At 46.4% G+C, this 22,952-nt stretch overlaps 2 protein-coding genes and 1 non-coding gene across 5 annotated transcripts in view; all 3 read left to right on the top strand.

Annotated features, from left to right (window-relative positions):
• Positions 1 to 98: 98 nt before the first annotated feature.
• sdhc (succinate dehydrogenase complex, subunit C, integral membrane protein) lies at positions 99 to 3,241 on the top strand. Of its 3 annotated transcripts, none has more exons than XM_061254935.1 (6): positions 99 to 195; positions 905 to 961; positions 1,406 to 1,507; positions 1,903 to 1,964; positions 2,453 to 2,616; positions 3,046 to 3,241. In XM_061254935.1, exons 1-6 carry the CDS (start codon positions 179 to 181, stop codon positions 3,148 to 3,150), a joined length of 507 nt encoding a protein of 168 aa, XP_061110919.1. In that variant the 5' UTR covers positions 99 to 178; the 3' UTR covers positions 3,151 to 3,241. The 3 variants fall into 3 exon arrangements, with proteins under 3 accessions (XP_061110919.1, XP_061110921.1, XP_061110920.1); XM_061254937.1 differs by lacking the exon at positions 99 to 195 and adding an exon at positions 225 to 260; XM_061254936.1 differs by lacking the exon at positions 99 to 195 and adding an exon at positions 367 to 712.
• A 4,004-nt stretch (positions 3,242 to 7,245) lies between these two features.
• Positions 7,246 to 7,319, top strand: trnar-ucu (transfer RNA arginine (anticodon UCU)). Its single transcript has one exon. It is a non-coding gene; the product is annotated as a tRNA-Arg (tRNA).
• A 2,694-nt stretch (positions 7,320 to 10,013) lies between these two features.
• cadm3 (cell adhesion molecule 3) overlaps positions 10,014 to 22,952 on the top strand; it is a 56,601-nt gene continuing 43,662 nt past the window's right edge. Inside the window, 2 exon segments of the mRNA XM_061254932.1 lie at positions 10,014 to 10,161; positions 11,138 to 11,323. Of these exon segments, the coding sequence (XP_061110916.1) occupies positions 11,233 to 11,323 (91 nt within the window). The 5' untranslated portion in view covers positions 10,014 to 10,161; positions 11,138 to 11,232.

Here is a 22,952-nt window from a genome sequence, read left to right as displayed (position 1 = left end):
ATAATGTAATGTAAAAATAACTCATTAAAAACATAATTTCGTAGGATTTACTTTATTTAATTCGACGGGCCTTTTCGTGGCTTTGTCCACTCCAGTAGGTGGCGGTAGGCACATTTTGGCTAGTAGTTTCTATGTAACGGTACCAGCGAAGTAAAATGTAGGTAGAAGGGTCGACAAAATGGCGTTACTTCTAAGGTCAGTATAAACATATTTGCCAATCTGAAATCGTAAATATAACACAGTGACATACATCTGTCATTGTACGTGTCGTTGTATTACTAATTCAATATAGACTGGTAATCCATTGGAAAATTAGCTATTTTTGCTGAATCTCAAGAGACTAGTTTGTAGTCCGTAGTTTGGCTAGTTCTGTTTATGCCTTTGCTTGTCAACTACGTTAGCTAGCATAGATCTGTTGTATGTCTGGTAATTTAGCTAGGCTAGCTATATTACCTCGAAAACATAATTCCCAAACTAACGTTAGGATGGTGAATTCGAATAGCCAAAGGCTTATTATCAACCTCGCTAACTAAGCTCTTTTTCAATGCCAAGTAGAATCAGTGAGAACCTGAGCCACACTTGTGTTTGTCATTTCAATCGCAATGTTCAAGTTCAAAACTTAGCTGCTTGCGTTATCATAATGTTATCTGTATGCTACGTTAGGGAGGGCAAAATTGAGCTGTTGGACGTAGCTCGCCAGCAGTATGTGCACGTAAGATCGCGATACATTTGTCATAGAAAACGTTTGTTAACAGTGGTGATCAAACTCACATAAACTATTGTAGGTTTTCATACATATATTGTATTGAATACCATGTTATGTGATTAAGAATCATGCATGACTAACAAATGGTATGCAGTCAGTAACCTGCTCGAATGGAAAATGTGTTCCTCTCGTCCTCAGAACATTGGCACGGCGGGGTGTGTGTACGCCCTGTCCGCGATTCTGCCTATACAGACCGTGAGTACACATCACACTTCATCTACTGATGCTACGTACCCGTTACACTACATGTACCGACAGGGAGTGCTGATTACACTACATAGATGTAATTAGCACTCAATTGTCAGTTGAGTGCTGAGATCTACTGACAATTGAGTGCTGATCTACTGACAATTGAGTGCTGATTAGACTGCATCTACTGAGAGGGAGTGCTGATTACACTGCATTTACTGACAATTGAGTACCCGTTACACTGCATCTACTGACAGGGAGTGCTGATTACACTGCATCTACTGACAGGGAGTGCTGATTACACTGCATCTACTGAGAGGGAGTGCTGATTACACTGCATCTACTGACAATTGAGTACCCATTATGCTGCATCTACTGACAGGGAGTATGCATCACAGGGTTTGCACACGTATTGTTTGCTGCGAAGGCTCACTTTTCTCTGTTTCATAGTGCGGTTCCCATGGGCACCACTGCAAAGGAAGAAATGGACAAATTCTGGGACAAAAACACTCGACTAAACCGACCTATGTCTCCTCACATTACAGTCTACAGGTCAGTGCTCATCTATCTGTGTGTGTGTGTGTGTGTGTGTGTGTTTGTGTTTGTGTCTCTCTGTGCCATGTGTGTGTTTATTAGTATTCTGTTTCAATTGCATTTGCATTGTATTTTGGGATGAGAAGAATGATGTTCCTGTTATGCCAGGCTGCTGGTCCTGGGGGGACCACATTGTCTGCATGCCTTTGCTGCAGCCTTGTGTGATTTCACTAATGACCTTACTTCCTGCACCAAGCAGGTAAAATCATTTGTGAAGTCAGGTGCTGTAGTGCATGGCTGGAGCAAATGCCTGCTCAGGACCTGGAGTTGAGTAGCCCTGCTCTGATGTAACTCAGTAAGTCTCAGAAGGGCTCAGTTACAGCAGTGTGAGGGCATCTCTGCTTGTTCTGCAGGTGGTCTATCCCCATGGTGATGTCCATCACTCACAGAGGCACAGGCGTGGGACTTAGCGGAGGTACACCAGCGTTTTATACATCATTCCTACACCCCGCATTACACATTTAACAGACCACTGCATCTTTGCATCTGTACCTTTTTCTGTTTTCTTAAGTCTCCGTTGCAGTTATGTTTTGCATTTTGTAAGTTTCCTTTTTTCGTTTTCTGTTGGCTTTCAATAGCCTGTGATGTTTAGCTTCAATTTGTTAGTCACAATAAAGGTGGCTTAAAACTCAAAATCTCTCTCTCTCTCTGACCCCCCCCTCTCTCTCTCTCTGACCCCCCCCCTCTCTCTCTCTCTCTCTGACCCCCCCCCTCTCTCTCTCTCTCTCTGACCCCCCCCCTCTCTCTCTCTGACCCCCCCCCTCTCTCTCTCTGACCCCCCCCTCTCTCTCTCTGACCCCCCCCCTCTCTCTCTCTGACCCCCCCCTCCTCTCTCTCTGACCCCCCCCTCTCTCTCTCTGACCCCCCCCTCTCTGACCCCCCCCCCCCCCCTCTTGCTCTCAGGTATTTCTCTCTTTGCACTTGCTGCGTTGGTGTTGCCAGGTGACTACACCTCTCACCTGGAGCTGGTCAATTCCCTGTCCCTGGGCCCCGCCCTCATCACCAGCGCCAAGTTCATCCTGGCATTCCCCGTGATGTATCACACCTGTAATGGCATCCGTCACCTGGTGCGTATGCGCACACCTGACTAAACCTACCACCCAGTACACACCTGTCTGTACCTCTCACCTAGCAACACACCTGTCTTCCTTCCAACCAACACACACCTGACTGAACCTACCACCCAACGTACACCTGTCTGCATCTCCTACCCAGCTGACATGGTCCATGTCTGACAGTGTCCATGTCTGACAGTACTTCTTTAGCTGGATTACCTGTGGATCTGGGGTGCCAAGGGCCGATCCGTCTCAGGATCTTTGTGCCGGTTTTTCCGGCAGCCCAAGCCGCTTCCTTGTTACATAGAGTTCTCTCTTACTCCCGCGTCGCTCTGAATGAATTCCACACATTTGTTTTCGTGAACATAACTGTAATGCTCCGCGTTAATGTTTCGTAATGTTATTGTGACGCATGTTGGTTGTGTGTGTTTGCGCTGGCAGGTGTGGGACCTGGGCAAGGGCTTTAAGATCCCGGAGGTGTACCGCTCAGGCTACATGGTCGTGGTCCTGTCGCTGCTCTCTGCGATGGCACTCGCTGCTCTGTGAGCTGAGGGTGGACCTGGGGGAATCAATCCGTTTATTCTGTGTCTGCCAAAACCCGTTTGTCTGCAATAAAGTATACCTATATTTACCCGTTTATGTGCTTTCAAGCTTCATGAATAAAATGGAGGTTATACTTTTTTTTAAATTTACACTTTGTTTATTGGCGGGGGGGGAGGGGGGGGGGGGGGGGATTTCATGGAGTGTGATTTAGATGTAAACGTGGCTTATTTCAGTAAGTCCGGGTAGGTTGTGGGATAATTCTACAATGGATTACCAGCCTATGTTGAATTATCAACTATCAATTGTATACGAATTTTGTTGAAATCCTTATGGAATAAGAAAGACCTCGGAATCACTTAGGATGCAGACACTTACCTTCTGAGTCATAGGGGGGAAAATAGTTCCACAACTGACTTTTAAAAAAATGAGAGAAATGCACTTTAAGATCAGGTGAAGTTCTGGTAATCCAGAAAGTCTTACTTTAAAGGTACAATAGGTAGGATTTTTGTGTTAAAACATTGTTACAAGACCATTGTAAATCCCTTCCTATCATTGAAAACGGCTCACTGACATGTTGACTCACCCTCTGCCTGTGTTTATTCGTGTTTGAAAATAAACAGTTGACAGCCTGGCACTCTGTACCAAAACATTGTATAACTGTACAATAATTCAAGCTCATTAGTTGAAAATTGGTTCTAAATGCCACAGCCAATGGCGTTTCAACGTCAGCGCGTTTACAGAGAAGGGGGAGGGATAAACAGTGGTGTGGCTTGAGGGCGTTTGTTGCTGCAATTCCTCTCGACCATTAAAAGTCAGAAATTACCTATTGTACCTATAAGGTACAGGTAATAGGGGGGTAAAGATAGACAGGTGAAAAACAAGTGTGGTCAGTGGTTCAATCCCTGGTGTCCCACAATGATATCCGCACAGCTGTTGGGCCTTGGAGTGAGACCCTTAACCCCACATTGTTCCAGGGAGGATTGCTGCTCCCCACTTAGTCTTATCAAAAAGTTGCTTTGGATAAAAGCATATTAAAGCGTATTATTATTATTATAAATATTTTGTGTCCTCAGACTCCTGCAGCTAATATAGACTGTTCAGAATTCTTCCAAATGTACTGTTGCCTCACCCTCCGCATTTTGCTCAACTTGGCTACCTGCTACAGCGCACACACATCAAATTTAAATGGTAAATGGCTGGCATTCATATAGCGCCTTTATCCAAAGCGCTGTACAATTGATGCTTCTCATTCACTGATTCACCCACTCACAACGGCGATTGGCTGCCACGCAAGGCACCAACCAGCTCGTCAGGAGCAATTTAAACCCTCAGTATCGGCCTACAAGGCAGGGCATGGAATAGCATAGCTCGTCAGCTCTGTGTACCATTAAAATGGCGGCCCGCTCCTTAGGAAAGGGCAATGTAATTTAGATGTGAACGAAAAACAGCACCACAGTGACGTGACTAATGAGGAAGGGAAGCGTTTCCCGGAGACTGGGGCGCTGTTACTCACTGCGGGCATTCGGTTCACTTGGCAGCTGACAGAAACAGGCAAACAAATCGTATGAGGACAACCGTCGCATTAACTCGCAGTTCAATTTAAAGGTTTATTGGCAGTCTGTAATAAATGTGTTGGGATTATTACTTTACACACTCTCGTTAAACTGGGTTAAAGATTGCCTGGCAAGACACATTTCCATATTACGACGGGATATATTTTCCACAATCAAATAGTCTATCATTCCCATTGCCTATTACTAGCTGCTGTTGCTTCCTGGAATCCACTTAGTTAATTGTACAGATCATTCGCTATGCTCTTTTACTGCATCATGATGTACTACTGCCAATGTAAATTGGAAAATTGGCTCCATGTCAATGTTGACATTTCACCCTGAAAATGCTTTCTTTACTGAAACATTTCACTGTCTGAATATGAATGCTGCCCAGGTGGCACAGAATAACACTAAATGAAAGTTCTTAAATGCTCTGTGCATATGCTGTATATCAGTGTTTCCCAACCCTGTTCCTGGAGATCTACCGTCCTGTAGGTTTTCACTCCAACCCTAACAAAGCCACACCTCATTCAACAGCTAGAGCAGGGGTGTCAAACTGAATTCCCAGGGGGCCACGGTGTCTGCAGGTTTTTGGTGTTTCCTTCCAATCAGCTGTCAATGGAGGCCTTGAGAACAAGGTGTGTGGTTTCTTTAGCCAATCATTGACTTTAATAAACCACAGGTGCCGACATCCCAAAAACCAGCAGACACTGCGGCCCTCCAGGACTGTCATGTCCCTCAAATCACAATACCAGAGAACTGGTTTTCCACCCACCCTTCACCTGAGAGTCAGGTCTGAAGACAGGATGGCCCATTAGTAGCATTAATTGTTCAGTTAATTAATTACCTGGGAGGAAAAGAAAAACAGGGCCAGATCTGGATTCGACGGCCAGATTTCAGGATCCCTGCGTTAGGGATCTTGTTCAGCTGCGCCTGCTAACGAGCAGTATCAGGTGTGTAAAAATAGAGTTGGAGTGAAAACTTACGGGATAGTAGATCTCTGGAAACAGGGTTGGGCAGCCCCGCCGATATTATTACCAGGGTAACAGAGATTGGATTGCGGTGACATTGTGTCTCGTGGTGCAGCACGTGAAGGTGAACGCTGACTGGCAGGTGTGGCGCCTGTATTACCTGACTTCGCATTAAACTTCTGTTTGTTTCAACTTAAGTAGTTTCGACTTTTAAAAACAGTCAGTCGACTCAGAACAGTTTCGTGTTCTGTCATTAGAACGACGTCTGTGAATTCGTAATGTGTGCGGATCTGGTCTTATCTCCTCCTGACTTGCAGAAGTGTCCGGCTATGACGCCGGAGTCCTGGGCGTGTATTTCCTTACACACGTGACGTCTCGGCGCTGGGTTTGTGTCGAGACAGGCATGGTTGATTTTGGTAGTCGGGTGTACACGGTACACGGAATGAAATTCGATGGAAAAGCTCCTCCTCTAATATTGATTAGTTTAAAAATAACACAAATATCTGTTGAAATCCACCTTTTTACCATCGTCGTCCACAGGAGTTAAATTACGGAAGACTAAAGAGGGAGGTTAATGGTGATAACATATTTTTAAAAGGCGAATGGATGTAATAATCAGTCGCCAGTGTATTCTGCATTATGAGAGGAAGCACGCACCTTTCACCTGTGAAGTAATTCACCTTGGTACCTTCCACTAGTAGCCTACTCTAGATTTCAGGTTTCACGAGTCTGGACGCCTATTGTTGTAAGCGATGTATTAGGAAGCTACAATAATTGAACTCAAAATTTTGAATGTGTAAAATTAATCCGACGCAGTGGCTTAATAATACAGAATGGGTCGCCTTCTTCGATCCAGCCGTGTGTCTCTGGAATTCTAGCTCATCGTTGCGCATCGAATCGCAGAACCTCGTTAATTACCAAAAAGTTGTTCACGTATAGCGACGTGGGCTGCGTCACTTGTCAGTGCCAATGTATATAACGATATAGCCTAATAACTCTGACGTCTGAGATTCCCCTGATTTGAACAGTGCCATTGCAGTTTCCTACCTTCGGCTTTAGCGCTGCTTTTGTTTGCCGCCTGTTTGTGTAGCTGCAGTATCACAGAACTTGCACTTGCCGGAGAATGCCCTCTTACCCATCCATAGAGGAAACGCCTATAAAGACCGGAGCAATTTTAAAAACATGAAGCATTGCACAGCCCGTTGTCTGCGATACAGGACATTAGAAAAAAATTAATAAAAACGGAACCGGTGTAGGGCCTATGATCGATCAACCACTAAATATCGATTCTGGCTATTTTTCCTGAATTTTTAAATTCTAAATCTTGCATTCAATATGCGTATTTTCCACACAATATCCTGATCTAATGAATGCGCTTTAGGCGGCGTACTGACAATAGGGAAACTGCAGCCGCCATTTTGGCTCTTTATTGTACATCCGTTTTTAGCGCCCTCTAGCTGCGCGTCGGGTTAGAGCCAAAATGACGGCAGAGTGGTCCTGATGCTGCGCGATGCTGGGACGCAGGAGAGGGATGGATGCATTTAAACCGGTTCTGCGCAGCTTCAGGTGGCTCAGTCTCTGTGGCGCAATGGAATAGCGCGCTGGACTTCTAATCCAGAGGCTCCGGGTTCGAGTCCCGGCAGAGATGAGTCACTGGCTCCGCCGACCCAGAGGGTGGTTGGTTTTTTCCATATTAACATCGAAACGGTACTGATATTCGTTTATTCGATCACCAGAGCTATAATTATTGCACACAATGGTTTAGTATACCCCTACATTTTTTTTTTTAACGTTTCAATTTGGACATTTCTAACGTACCCATGTTTGTAAATAATGTTTCCATACGGTCTGCAATCTCTCTCTTGTAACAATAAATACAATTAATATAATGGCTTTTCACTTAAATAAATTGAAAACGATTATCTCTCTCCTCTCTGTGCAGCTCTCTCTCTCTTTCTGTGTGTGTGTGTGTGTGTGTGTGTGTGTGTGTGTGTGTGTGTGTATGTGTGTCTTTCAGTGTTTGTAACAGTAAGATAAAAAGGAGTCATGCGAGTTTGACGCATGTGTGAGAGACAAAGCGAGTGAAAGACAAGTCTCATTGTCCATTCGGTAGGCCCGGCATCGTGATTGCAGGTGCTGGATAGCCATGGCATTAGTGATTGGTGCACTGCACAGCGTATTCTGGAGATAGAAAGAATGATTGGTCCACAGCACATTAGATTTTGGACAGCGGACCAGTGATTGGTCCGCAGCATATTGTGGGCTATTCGGAAGATATGATCTGTGATTGGTTCACTCAAAATTTTCCGCCAGACCGGCGTATGTTCTTACGTCCCATTTACGCGTGACTACATGGGCGTCAATGTTCCTCCATCTAGTCGGACAGGGCTGTGCATTCATTCAATCCATCACTCCGTCTATACATCCGTTCATTCACTCATTTTGTCCTCCCATCTTCGTCTGTCAGCTCGTAAAAGAGCGCGACCATGTTATCTAGGACTTTTGAAGTGAAACTATATCTGAGAGTGGATTTTATCGTATGGGGGGCAGTCAAAATGAAGGACGGATGCTCTGTGCACCGCAGTCCGAAAATCGCAAGGAGACATTTATTTCGACCGGTAGGTCAGAGACGGAGAGAGGAAGTGCGTGGGTGGGAGCTGGAATATGATACCGAGAGTTACTGTCTGCAGAAGTAACGAACGAATACAGCTGAAGCCACATGTCAGTAACCGATGACGTAATTGACGCTTTCTGGGAATACCAGAGCGCCTCGAGGACATGCGCGCAATGAACCCTTATTATCGCCAGATGGCACCAAAGTCGCGCTAATTTCAGAACCGGGACCTGTTCTGTGTTATTCCTCAGATATATTACAGAAGTACAATGAATACTTGTAAATAGAAAGTAAGTTAATGGTTTGCCTTCAGTAAAACAAGCATTATGCCTACGGCTTCCATAATGTAGTTGTGTTTATGTTGTGTTCTTGTTTCAAAACGCAATATCAACGAGTGGCTCCAATACATCAGCACACTTCTGCTTAAGAATTGATGAATGGGCGCCTCGCTTCCAGCAGTTGCCTGAATATACCTCTGATTCCGGACTACCCGAATCTCAAACCCCGTCGCGTCTGACTGAGCCGTCTCCTGCCTAGATACTGTAGGCTCCTCCATGTCTCCATCCCAAATTAACCCCATACCCCCCCCCCCCACCCCCACCACCGACCCAACCTAATCTGTGCATAAATCTAATCCTAATCCGCATGCACGTCGCACACTCCCCCCCGGTCCTCTCATGGCCGGCGCGAGGGGATCTATTCATGGGAAACAGCACGTGCTTCCAACCGCAGAGAGGAACTCCTTCTCCTCGCTCGTAGTCCGTGCAGACAGGCCGCGCGCAGCCCAACCCCGTCTCAGCCAGACAATTCCAGGTAGCGCAAAACATAATGTCCTTTTACCATGTTATCTTTAAAAATAACAATGCTATACGGCAATAATAATAGTCTAATAATAATAAATAAATAAATAATAATAATAATAATAATAGCACTCATTAAGATAATACTAATAATAATAATTGGGAGGCACACGCATCTCTAGAATTTCCTCTCTGCTCCTCCCCCTCTCGTTCAGACGGTACGCTCTTGCCCTGTTATCGAAATGGTACTGGCCAAATCGTATTAAAATCCCCACCCCTCCCCCCTCCGCCCCACACGCCACCCCCCTCCCTCCCTCCCTCCCCCTTTCAGACAGTCTGTTTTTGCTGCAGTGAACGGTAGCAGTATAAGGAGGGGGAAAAAGCAAGAAAAACAAGGAGCGCGCGACAGGAAAAAAAAAAAAAGCAAGACAGACAGACCCAGAGGGACCCGGAGCAAGCGCGAGCCACCCGAACGCCGCCGGTCCAGACCCTGAATCGCACGGAGAAAAACCCCATCGCCGAGGAGATTCCAGGAACCACATATTTTGGTGTGTATAGGCTACTCTCCGCGTTAGCCGAATGTATCATGATATCAGTTATTATTGTTGTCATCCGCTTGTTTATTTAGCGGGGAGAGAGAGAGAGAGAGAGACTCTGATAGCAGATGCAGTACGTGAGGTGTTCTGGAATGTGTCGGAATCTTCCCTCTCTCTCCCCCCCGTTATTGACTGAGGTTAGTTTATCATCTCGGCCGGGAATAAAGCAGGACGCGATTTAAAGGTGAGATTATTCTTAATATAGTCCTATGTATAGCCGTTCCCTCCTCGCTTTCCCCTCCTGGTCCGTTTTATCGTCGGCGTATAGGCTACTGCTGCATTATATAGGCGCGCGATGTGTGCGTCTCAGTTTCGAGCGCTTGGTGCGAGGTGCACCTCAATCTCGGCGCTCGCGTTTACGAGGGTCGTTTCGGAAATGGGAGAAAAGGTGTAACGTGAGGGAGAGTCAGCGCGGTTGCCCATTGGCGGCCGCTCTGCGATACACCGCTTCCTGGCGTTCACAGAACAGCGACATTGCAGGTATTGTTACGCATCTTTGCATGGAGCGACTCTTTCCTTGGAGGGTGCGTAGCCTATGTTGCGTGCAGTTGTTACCCATTATATATATTTATATTTATTAATTGCCGGGAACAAGTTTGCTTTGCATTGATGCGAATAGCCCTTAAATCGTAAAAATAACAACAAACAAAACCCTCGTGCCCTTCCCCACCCACCCCTGCTCGCCCCACAGACTGGCTCGCGCCTGTGGAGATGCGCTGCATCGCTTCTTGCGCTGAATTAAAAAAAAAAAAAAAAAAAAACATCACAGTGACAATAGGAGAATATCTGGAGGATGGATAAATCCGTAGCTGAGCGCAAGAGGATTACCGGGACAGTTTGCGTGTGCGTACGCGCAAATCTCTACAACCAAGTCAAGTGAACCCACACGGTGTATTCTCTGAGGGCAGCGCGTTTCCGCTTTGTATTCAGGTTTACCGTGTATTAACTATCCTTGGTGATTGACTATATTACAGCAAATGTGAATCCCACAACCTTTATTTACTACAGATTGCGTTTCCCTGCAAAACCGTTACACAGGCAATTTGCAGTGTTTAAGTAAAACCGAGCAAATTTCTTCTGGACTGATTAGAGCTTTTTTTTTTCGTATTGTTTCTACAAATCGACCTGGCGAGGTATTTATTGTCTTATTTGTGCCTTTGTGTAGGTTATTCGTTTTGCGTAGTTTGCCTTAGCTGCTGAACGTATTTCACTGACTTGATAAGATGCGTCACCAACCTGAACGGATTGGACAAGGGTGGATCGATACAACCTATTGTGCAGTCAGTGCAGAATGAGGCCCACACGCTTGGTAGTGTTTGTGTGACTGTGTGCGTTTCTTAACGAGTGTGCGTGCGGTTGTGTGTGTGTTTGTGCGTGTGTGTGTGTGTGTGTGTGTGTGTTTGTTGATAACACTGATAACCGTGTGACTCGCGTGCGGTCTGTCCCTTGTGTACAGGTGTAATTTCGGCTAGCCTTGAGCATCGTTAGGGGCGCCTGCGAGGACACTACACTCGGAAAGAAACGGACGAAGGCGTGTGTGTGCGCCCGACCATGGCATTCCCGTCATTCCCTGTGTCGGTTCTCTGGACTCTCGGCTCCTTGACGATCCTTTGGGCTTCGGTGCAGAGCAACGTCCTCTTGGGTGAGTCGCGCGGCTCTTTTGTCTTCCGTAGTTTACATCTGTCCTTCTGGCGCTGGCTTGTTTTCAGTTGGTCCGTTATTACAAGGGAACCACAGGCCCGTTAATAACTGCGAGGGCCCACAGCGGACCCCCCCCCCCCCAACCCCCCACCCAAACACCAACGGAATTTCTGCTGTGTTCAGTTTTTTAAATGATGTTTTTGATGGGATGGGGGAAGGGGGGCTTGGAGGAAAAAAAAAAAGCGAGCGCCGGTCACGTGAATAGACCCATTTTGAATTATGTACTTTTAGCATGGGATTTGATTAGCGAGCAGCCTGCCGTCTGTACAGGGGGGGGGGGGGGGGGGGGGGTAGAGAGGCTGGACTGGACAAACGTTTGTTTGTGATTAGTGGATAATGGGCTGTTCTGATTAGCGGGGATGGGGGGGTGCTCGGGTGTGGCAGGAGGGGAGGTTGGGGACGGGGGAGGGGGCAGCGTTGCTATTTACACAGGATCATGGGGGGCAGCAGGTGCAGTGGCACCCCTGACGGGGGAAGGGACAGGGGTTTGGGTGTGCAGGAGAACAGAGAAAGCAACAGCTTCCCCAAAATAAGTCTGATCTACATTTTTATTAATAATTCATTGTTTGTTGTGTCAATGACAACATCTGTTGCCTGGGCATTATTCATGTGTTTAGCCCACTAATAGAGTAAAATGAACATGTGAACTTGTGTGGAATCGCTTTTATTTTTCCGTTTAGATGCGTTTGATGCGCCTGCCTTTGATGTTCCCGAACTGTTGGTTTGTGGGATTGCCCGCGGAAGACTTTCACCGAATAGCTTCTCTGTTTCGGGACGATTTCCTGCATTACTAACATATACAGTACACAACAATGTACATCATTTTTATATACATTTTTTATATACGGTAAAATAAATGTACGGTATGAGTACGCGTAACCTACCCTCTGAGACTTCCAGGAAAAATAAAGTCTGATGAGTATCTGCTAAAAGCCCCCAACCCAGTCAATAATTTTACCAATACCCCCCCCCCCCTGCCCCTAGCCCCGCCACACCACTGCCTGTAGACCCCCCGCTGGGAGGTAAACTGTCTGAGCTTGGCTGTCATTATAACCGTTTCATGGCAGTTGGAGATTCTCCTGGGCGGGGCTCTGGGGCAGTGCTTTGAAATGACTGGACGAGCAACATCACAGACGGACACATAGCGGAGAGTCCTGTATGGAACAGAAATACTGCACAGCAGCAGTATTGTTTGGTATGAATGGGGTGTGAATGAATGGGCTAGAGCATGTGTTACTGTGTGGAAATGCTTGAGGAAGCCTCGCATTCTTGCATAGCCATGCAAGCGCTTTTCCCGGAATGAGTGTTCTTGCGCAATGCTCCTCCTGATTCCCAGATGCGGAAAAACAGTTCCATCTTTCCAAGTGTTACAGCAACAGCAACATATAGCCGGCAACCTACATTACTGACATATTATCCACTACTGACACTACTGACACATCTACCCAACTAATTAAAGTACTGGCACATTTACAGACCTTAAGAGTATTGATACATGTATCCAACTACAGTACATGCAACTATTAAAGACACTTCTAGCCAACTATCACAAACCTGTCACACCAGCCAGGAAAGAGGCTTTAAGCTCTGCGCCAATCAGAGATTTTTTACTGTACTGTGATTGTCCCTCATACACAGGAGGGATGGAGCAGGGTCAGAATCAGAGACGGGAAAATAGTCAGAGTCAGAGACAGAAAACAGGTCAGAATCAGTGACGGGAAAATAGTCAGAGTCAGAGACAGAAAACAGGTCAGAGTCAGAGACAGAAAACAAGTCAGAGTCAGACAGAAAACAAGTCAGAGTCAGAGACAGAAAACAAGTCAGAGAGACAGAGACAGAAAACAAGTCAGGGACAGAGACAGAAAACAAGTCAGAGACAGAAAACAAATCAGAGACAGAGACAGAAAACAAGTCAGAGACAGAGACAGAAAACAAGTCAGAGACAGAAAACAAGTCAGAGACAGAGACAGAAAACAAGTCAGAGACAGAAAACAAGTCAGAGTCAGAGACAGAAAACAAGTCAGAGACAGAGACAGAAAACAAGTCCGAGACAGAGACGGAACAGAGTCAGAGAAGGGAGGGGGTGTTAATTCTGTGACTTACTGAGGGTTATTGTGTGGATGAGATCTAATGGAGGCACATTACACCGCATTATACTACATTACAGGCATTTGGCAGATGCTCTTATCCTGAGCGACGCACAACACAACGTGCATACCCATAACCAGGGACATGTGCACTGAAAGACCAATGGGGGGGAGTACAGTTCCAAGTGCCAGGAGTGACCGGATAGATAGGAACTTGGACCTTGCAGATTAATCTGATGAGAACGAGCGAACAAACGGGGCGATAAGACAGACCGGCTGAAACGCCGTGCGCCGGTTCGCGCGTTAATGGCGGCGTCTGGAACGCCGGACTCCCGTCCTTGAAGTCCGTGCGCTGTTTAGCTGCTGACTGAACAGGGTGAAAATAACCTGTAAGACTGTGTGGGTGACTGTCTTCTGCGGAAGGGAAGTGAGAAAATGATTCTCGGAGGGGTGTCAGGCAGGCGCCGAGGCTGACGGGTGATCCTCGCGTTCCCGTGTGGGGGTGCCACAGTCACCGTGTAGCAGGGCTGTGAGATATGTTAATCATTGTAAAAAATATATATATATATAAAAAAAATAGCCTCTTTCCAGTAACATGCTTCAAGCGTAACTGAAGCAGTGATATTAACAGTCTTGTCAATATTAACCCTTCAGTGTTCTGTTAGGCGGCTTGCTAAGATTTTTCCCATTGATTTTTTTTTCTCGGTGAGGACATTAAAGCTGAATAATGTGTTATTTAGCTGACTCTTTTATCCAATGCAACTTAAAGTTGATTGGACTAAGCAGGGTGCAATCCCTCCTGGAGCAATGTGGGGTTAAGGGCTGTGCTTTTCTCTATCCTTTTTGCATGAATGAAAATGAACAACGACAAAAAAACAAAACCTTGTATGTTGTTATTATGATGATGATTATTACTATTGTTGTTCATATATCTATATATATGCATAACGTCCAGTACCAAATGTTTGTATTGGTGGTGTGTGTGTGCTGCAATCGACAGGATGGTTGGTTCCCTGTGTGGGCCAGGGTTTGATCTCCACCATGACCCGTTCTGAGGTCTCTCTGCTCTCTACCTGTCTGTACTCTCTCTGCTCTCTACCTGTCTGTACTCTCTCTCTGCTCTCTACCTGTCTGTATCTCTCTCTCTGCTCTCTACCTGTCTGTTACTCTCTCTGCTCTCTACCTGTCTGTTACTCTCTCTGCCCTCTACCTGTCTGTTACTCTCTCTGCTCTCTACCTGTCTGTACTCTCTCTCTGCTCTCTACCTGTCTGTATCTCTCTCTCTGCTCTCTACCTGTCTGTTACGCTCTCTGCTCTCTACCTGTCTGTACTCTCTCTCTGCTCTCTACCTGTCTGTACTCTCTCTCTGCTCTCTACCTGTCTGTATCTCTCTCTCTGCTCTCTACCTGTCTGTTACTCTCTCTGCTCTCTACCTGTCTGTTATTCTCTCTGCTCTCTACCTGTCTGTCTCTTAGTCTCTCTGCTCTCTACCTGTCTGTACTCTCTCTGCTCTCTACCTGTCTGTCTCTTAGTCTCTCTGCTCTCTACCTGTCTGTCTCTTAGTCTCTCTGCTCTCTACCTGTCTCTCTTAGTCTCTCTGCTCTCTACCTGTCTGTACTCTCTCTGCTCTCTCCCTGTCTGTCTGTTACTCTGTCTGCTCTCTACCTGTCTGTTATTCTCTCTGCTCTCTCCCTGTCTGTACTCTCTCTGCTCTCTACCTGTCTGTATCTCTCTCTCTGCTCTCTACCTGTCTGTACTCTCTCTCTGCTCTCTACCTGTCTGTATCTCTCTGCTCTCTACCTGTCTGTACTCTCTCTGCTCTCTACCTGTCTGTATCTCTCTGCTCTCTACCTGTCTGTCTGTTACTCTCTCTGCTCTCTCCCTGTCTGTCTGTTACTCTCTGCTCTCTACCTGTCTGTCTGTTCCTCTCTGCTCTCTACCTGTCTGTATCTCTCTGCTCTCTACCTGTCTGTCACCCTCTCTGCTCTCTCCCTGTTTGTTACCCTCTGCTTTGTACCTGTCTGAATAAAGCCAACAACATGACAGGAAGCAGGATCTTTCATTTTTCCAATTTATTATCATTTAATATATTATTATTATTTGTCTGCTGTTTGTTCTGGTAGATGAAAGATCACAATTTTTATGCATAATTTTCATTCATTATAAGAAGTGATGCATTTAGATACATACAATACAAGTAAATAGATTCCTAAATGTCTCTGATCTCTTGAACAGTCAACATTTAATTGTGTCGTGACTCACATATGAATCGCAGATTTACCTTCAAATTGATGCTTTGTTGTTATGATTGAATATATCGAATATATAGCAGGGGTCACCCGCACTGTTCCTGCAGATCAACATGTCTCACTTCAACCCTAATTTGGCACACCTGAGTCTATTAATTATCAGCTCTGTGAGATCTCTAGATTTTGAACAAGGTGTGATTTGTTAGGGTTGAAGTGAAATTGTAATTATGAGCAAATTAATAGTGTAGCTATTAGCCTTATTCTACATGTATTAGCGGGAGCTTTGCATGCATTGATTGCACTGAATAAAGTGGCATTGGTATAATGGCTCAGTAACTTGCAGCCTTAAAGGTACAATAGGTAATTTCAGACTTCTAACGGTCTAGAGAGGAATTGCAGCAACAAACACCTTCAAACCACAACACTGTTTATCCCTCCCCCATCTCTGTAAATGTGCTGACATTGGCTGTGGCAATTAGAACCAATTTTCAACCAATGAGCTTGAATTATTGTACAGTTATGCAATGGTTTGGTACAGAGTGTCGGGTCGTCAACTGTATATTTTGAAACCCGAATTTAAGGACTATAAGCCGAGGCAGAGGGTGAGTCAACATGTCAGGGAGCCTTTTTCAATGATAGGGAGGGATTCATGGTCTTGTAACGATGTTTTAACACAAAAATCTGACCTGTTGTACCTTTAAGGTCGCTTGTTTGAGTCCACTGGTTTTGAAACCCTTAAACAAGGTGCTTAATCTGAATCGCTTCAGTAAAATATCTGGTTGCATAAAATGGGTTTACTACAGTATGTTAAAACATTCACTCTGCTTAAGAGCATCTCCTAAATGGCATTTAGTAGATGCCTGTAATGTAATGAAATGTCACTTTCAGTTTAGAGTCGATGTTCTGGTTCCTCAGTGGTGGAATGACTTGCCTACCACTGTCAGGACAGCAGAATCCCTCCCCAGACAAAAAAACACACCTTTTCAGACTGTACTTTAGTCCTCCCTCCTGATTAAAAGCGTCTGCCAGATGACTAAAATGTAAATGAAAGCGGAGTGCGGAGACGTGGCGGTGTCGCGGGGTCCGGTCAGACCTCCAGAGACAAAATGGCGCCCGGGTCCAGAGGGATTGGTGGTCCGGCGCTGGAGATGGGGGGGGAGACCTTCGTCTGGGTGGGGGGCCAAACAACGGGAAAGAATCCATCCATCCATCCATCCATTATCTGAACCCGCTTATCCTGAACAGGGTCGCAGGGGGGCTGGAGCCTATCCCAGCATACATTGGGCGAAAGGCAGGAATACACCCTGGACAGGTCGCCAGTCCATCGCAGGGCACACACACCACTCACTCATTCATTCACTCATTCACTCACTCATACACTCATTCATACACTCATTCACTCACTCATACACTCATTCACTCACTCATACACTCACTCATACACTCATTCACTCACTCATACACTCATTCACTCACTCATACACTCATACCTATTGGGCAATTTTGACTCTCCAGTCAGCCTGACCTGCATGTCTTTGGACTGTGGGAGGAAACCGGAGTACCCGGAGGAAACCCACGCAGACACGGGGAGAACATGCAAACTCCGCACAGAGAGGCCCCGGCCGACGGGGATTCGAACCCGGGACCTCCTTACTGTGAGGCGGCAGTGCTACCCACTGCACCATCCGTGCCGCCTCACGGGAAAGAATGAAAAAGGAAAATAAAAACCCACGCATTGCATCCATTATAGTCGGTAAATAAATACGAAAATGAATAACATATCAAAGGTCGCGGGAGAGAGGATGCTCCACTGAGATTTGGGTGACTGGTGGATAAGGTGCGTGACTGGAACCCCGGGAGGTTGATGGTTCAAGCCCCAGTGTAGCCACAATAAGAGCCACACAGCTGCTGGGCCCTAGTGCAAGGCCCTTAACTCCACATTGCTCCAGGGTGGATTGCCCCCGGCATATTCTAATCTACTGTAAGTCGCTCTGGATAAGAGCATCAGCTAAAAATTAATTTGTCTCTCAAATAAGCACGTGGGCCATGGCAACGTGGCATTATCAATAATAATATTGTATAGGTCATGATAAAGGCGATATATTCGAATATCGTGATATACGATAGGATATTATCGGATATCGTGACAACCCTAATGCCGTTTCATGTCACAGAGCTGTGTTATGAGCTCATGATACTGGGTCAGCTCATGTCCCATAACGTCCCTTAAGATGTCCTTTAAGACGTCCTTTAAGACGTCCCTTAAGACGTCCTTTAAGACGTCCCTTAAGACATCCAAATGATCTGGCCATAGAGTTCTTCTGCAAGATGAAGATCACCACTCCTGTGACGCTCATTGACAGACGCTCATAAACAGATGGTCAGAGAAAGCGTCTGTGAGTCTACGCTCATTAACAGACACTCAGTCACAGGAGCTCATTAACAGACACTCATAAACAGATGGTCAGAGAAAGCGTCTGTGAGTCTACACTCATTAACAGACACTCTGAGAAAGCGTCTGTCAGTCTACACTCATTGACAGATGCTCATTAACAGACGGGGGGGGGTTTCTCCCGCTATAGATTAGGGGGGGTTTCTCCCGCTATAGATTAGGGGGGGGGGGGGGGGGGCTTGCGATATGAACATCTAACGCCTCCCCGCCGCCGCCCACCCACAGCGAGCCCCGCTGGCTCAGAAGCGTTTACTGAAGCGGCACACACTCCTGTCACCTGCACACAACTGCTCTCTGACACCCGGTTACAGTGCAGAATATACCTGACCAAAATGAGTGAATCAATATTGAATTCCAGCAACAGTAATCATACGAATTACATTTTAACCACAGCAAATTCCTTGTATGTGAAAACTACTTGGCAAATAAAATGATTCTAATTTAAAAATGACATCGGAATGGCACATTGGACACCTGGGGCAGAAGAGACAGATGCTTTAAAACATTGTGATGCTATGCTGGGGCACGTGCAATGGGAAAACGTTTCGCAACGGTTTCTGTGCCGAACCGCACGTTTCCTCCCAGCGGTGCGCAGCGTTTTGCAGCAGGCTTTGAGGTGTGTTCGCTCCCGTTTCGAGGGTGCGTCCGGGCCGAATGTACAATGGCGTAGACCTACGCTTTCAACTAAGCATGAAGCAAGGATCCCGTGTCTGTGGCTCTCAGTTTTAACTGGCTGCTTGATTAGGGGGTGAGACGGTACTCGTGGATTTAATTGAATAGATAGGTGTCAGACTGCAGCTCTCAGGGGTCGCGATGCCTGACACTTTTTCGGAGGTGTCTCGGCACCTGTGATTGGCTAACTCAATCCACACACCTTGTTGTCAAGGTCTTAATTGGCGGCTGATTGAAAGGGAAAGCACAAAAAATTGCACACCCTGCAAAAACCCTCTGGGATGAGCTCAACACCCCTGCTTTAATATATTCAGCGAGATTACAACCATCATTTTTTGGTGAGGCAGGTTTCTAAAGGCATGCTTTGATATTAACGTTTACATTTTAAGAAACGCTGTCTGTATTTCTGCAAATATTATTAATACTGAAAATAGTCACTGGCAACAGTTTACGATGTGTGTGTTTGTGTGTGTTATATACCGTGCAAAAGTCTTAAGAAAATGACATTTCAAAGCTATTTATCTGGGTATAACGTGTTCAATAACACACTATATAACATTGCAACAGATACAAGACACATCAATACAATAAAAATAGGAATTTCTTGTATTTTCTTAAAGCGTATTAAACCAGGAGAAAGTCCAAAAACCAGGCAGAGATATCAAAAACCAGAAAATCCAAAATACAGGGCACAGAAAAAACAGACTGAAAAATGGGGTCACAGAATAAAGCTAGAATCGGGGTAAACTAATATAAGGGCAGAACTGGAAAACTGGGAGAGACAAACTAGCAACGAGTTTAAATACAATACTGATTGACACAATGAGAAACAGGTGACAGACATGACAGGAAGGAAGTACATATAGGGAGTGGGAGGCGGAGACACAAAATGGAACACAGGTGGAACAAATGAATGAGAGGCGATGAAACTGAAAACAGACTACGGTGGTCGCAGAGGGAAACAAGAGGCGAAAACGCTAGGGACTTAGGAACACAGATGACCAAAAGGGCACAGGTGTGACAGAACCAGGTGTGCTTGGTGTGTAATTAAATGTATATATATTTTATTTGGGGCGTCCGACGTGGAGCTGAGTACTTCCAAATTGCACCCCTAATGTGGAATATCCGGTTGACCGTGGGCGTTTTTTGTTCATGCGCAATCTCCAACCTCTCGAGTCGGGAGAGTGAAGGCGTTCACGACGGTCACACACATGAAACACACACACGTACACACGCACACACACACACACACACACACACACACACACACGCACACACACACAGCGGTGAGGCCGGCCAGCTTCCTCTCTCACCAGAGCCCGCAGCCAAAAAGTCAGAGAAAGTCCTTTCAGCGGCGGCCCTTTTGCATGCAGTCCACGGTCGGTGGGGTTCCAGGGAGACCGGGGGACACGCTCCCCCAAAACCAATTAACCCGTCTGTAACCCGGGGCGACGCAATCGCCCATGTGGTGCTGCTTTCCGACCGCTGGTTTGTGGGGCGCGGTCCGGGCCTCAATCCGAGAAGGTGGGGCTCGTTCCTGCACCATCTTTGCACCGTCCGAGTGGACCTATGGCTCGGCTAGGTGCCAGAACTGTGGTATTGCTACTTGGTTCTGATTAGCCCACAAGACTCTGTGTGACCGCTCGAGCACTTGGAACTGTACCTTCCAGCTACGGTTTTCAGCCTGGTTATGATATGCACTTTACTGTACGTCACTCCGGATAAGTGTGTCTGCCACATGAATGCATGGCAATGTACTGTGATGTAGAGTATTGCACCGATAATGCAAATGTTGTGGGTTTTCGAAACGGTCGGGGATTACGTACACCAAAACAATGTGTGCTTTCGCTGTATAATCATTGCCTGATAAGACGTGTGTCTGGCTACCCTGTGTGCTGACGTGGCCAAATTGACCACCCAGTAGCCTGGTGTGGAGGTTTTTTTTAAATGACTTTTCCCTTGCTATGTGGATTATAAAGGAGTTGAAGTTGCTATAAAAACAGTATGAAAATGTCAAAACGCACCGTCCCCCAATACATCCGCACAGTCTGCATGAAGAAAATGGGCATTTAAACAAGCTGTTTGGACTTGTTGTATGCTAATTTGCTTCGACGAGGCCCACCTTGTAGCCGGAACTAATCCAGTGTTCAGTTTGCTAGCCAGTCAATCGGAACAGAGGCTCATTGATATCAGGGAGCCTTAAAGACACAGTCGCTAAAACAGCCTGTTCTTGGTAAAGCTCGTGAGATGTGCTGGGAAATGGGCACGTAAAAACTGGTTAGAGATCGTTTTTTGGCACTTTGGTGCCACAAACGTCACCTTACGGATACGGGGCCCTAAAATAAAGGCCTGGAAAGGTGTACGACGGGGGACCTTTAACAAAGACACGGAATAGCTGGGGTGACTCGAGGAGAGGCAAAGCTAACGCCGTTTGACAGACATAAAATCCTCGCCTTTGCATCAATAAGGCACCTCTCCGGGAGAGATAGCCCACCTAACTGGCTTTCCGGGAGCGCGGTCGTCCAGCTGTCGAGAAAAATCCCCCGGAAAAAAAAAAACCTGGAAGCCGAGCCGAACGGCAGAAACAAAACGCAGTGGAAGCCCCAAAAAGCTGTCTGCCTCTAATGGAAAATACTTAAAGGCCACTTCCTTGAGGGACAGAAGGAAATCCAGTGAAGCGCCTGCTCAGCATCTGGCAGACTCGTTTGGCAGACGAGGCACACGACTCCACGGCGAGAAGAAGTCTTACAAGAATGGTCTTGTCGGGCGTGTTGCGGCCCAGCGGCCCGTTCTCGCGGAAAGGGCGACACGCGGAAGAGGCAGCGACAGGTTATGAAGCGTGGGGGGCTTCAACCCGGCGGCGGAAACTCTTTGTCGAGCGACGTGTTCAGACGTAGCGTTTCGCCGTCGTCGTAGACGCAGGTGCGTCGGGAGGCAGCGTTGGCGCAGAGTACGGTGATGCCTGTCCGCAGCCTTCTGTTGCGACCGAGGCGGGGATTCTGCCACGGCCTTGGGGTTCGTTCCTGACCGCTATTTCAGGGGATCTCATCAAAAATCGATTTTATTCCCATTATGATGAGTGTGTGTTTTTTTAGAATGTTTTTTCCCCTAAGTGAGCATTCTGGAACTCCTCACTGCTTTCCAGTCACCGGCAGTGATTGTGACATCAGCATTGGAAGGTTGAGTCAGGACCATTCTGATCATGTTTGTGATGTCACTCCTCAAAGCGCTAATTATGAGTGCTGTGAAGAATTTTGAGGATCTTGACTCATCTTGGCCGCACCGCAGGGAAAACAACCGATTGGTCTTTCACCGCGATTAGGGCTCCTAGCGCTCCACAAACGCGATTATGATCTACTCGGAGCGGAAGCCTGCTGATGGGCCACTCACAGCGTTAGACTGGCCACCTCCGGGTCCCGACCTCGGCGTAGTGGAAGCTGTGGGGGGGCTGGGGGGGGGGGGGGGGGGCTACTTGGACCGGAGAAAGAATAGAAAACAAACTGGAAATGTTAAAAGTAGAGCTCTGGCAAGCCCTGCAATAAGCTTGGAAGATTGTATCACAGGATTTCTTGAAAAACATTACAGGGCATTCCTACCAAACCCAATTCCACGAAAGGAGCATACAAAATGCTAAAACTTGTTCAAAAAATATGTTTTTATATATCAAATACTGCTTGATATACTCACTGAGCACTTTATTAGGTAGACCTGTCCACCAGCTTGTTAATGCTAATATTTATTCAGCCAATCATGTGGCAACTAAACGCATGAAAGCATGCAGACATGGTCAAGAGGTTCAGCTGTTTTTCAGACCAAATGTCAGAATGGGGAAGAAATGTGATCTGACCGAGGAGCGATTGTTGGTGTCAGGCAGGTTTGAGTATCTCAGTTTCAACTGCTGATCTCCTTGTATTTTCACGCACAGCAGTCTCCAGAGAGACTGGTGCGAAAAACGAAAAGTGAGCAGCAATTCAGCTGGCAAAAACGCCTTTTTAATGAGAGGTGTCAGAGGAGAGGGGGCCAGACTGGTCGAAGCTGACACAGGAAGGTGACAGTAACACAAATGACCACGCATTACAACAGTGGTATTTAGAAGAGCGTCTCTGAACG

The sequence above is a fragment of the Conger conger genome, chromosome 9 (genome assembly GCF_963514075.1).
Source record: "Conger conger chromosome 9, fConCon1.1, whole genome shotgun sequence".
In the NCBI taxonomy this organism is placed as follows: domain Eukaryota; kingdom Metazoa; phylum Chordata; class Actinopteri; order Anguilliformes; family Congridae; genus Conger; species Conger conger.
The sequence above is the reverse complement of the archived record's forward strand: the minus strand, read 5'-3'. Positions and strand labels throughout refer to the sequence as shown.

Coding starts and splice junctions, on each gene's coding strand:
- sdhc (XM_061254935.1), top strand. Junction 962..1,405: donor CGATTCTGCCTATACAGACC/GTGAGTACACAT, acceptor TCTGTTTCATAG/TGCGGTTCCCATGGGCACCA. Junction 1,508..1,902: donor CCTCACATTACAGTCTACAG/GTCAGTGCTCAT, acceptor CTTGTTCTGCAG/GTGGTCTATCCCCATGGTGA.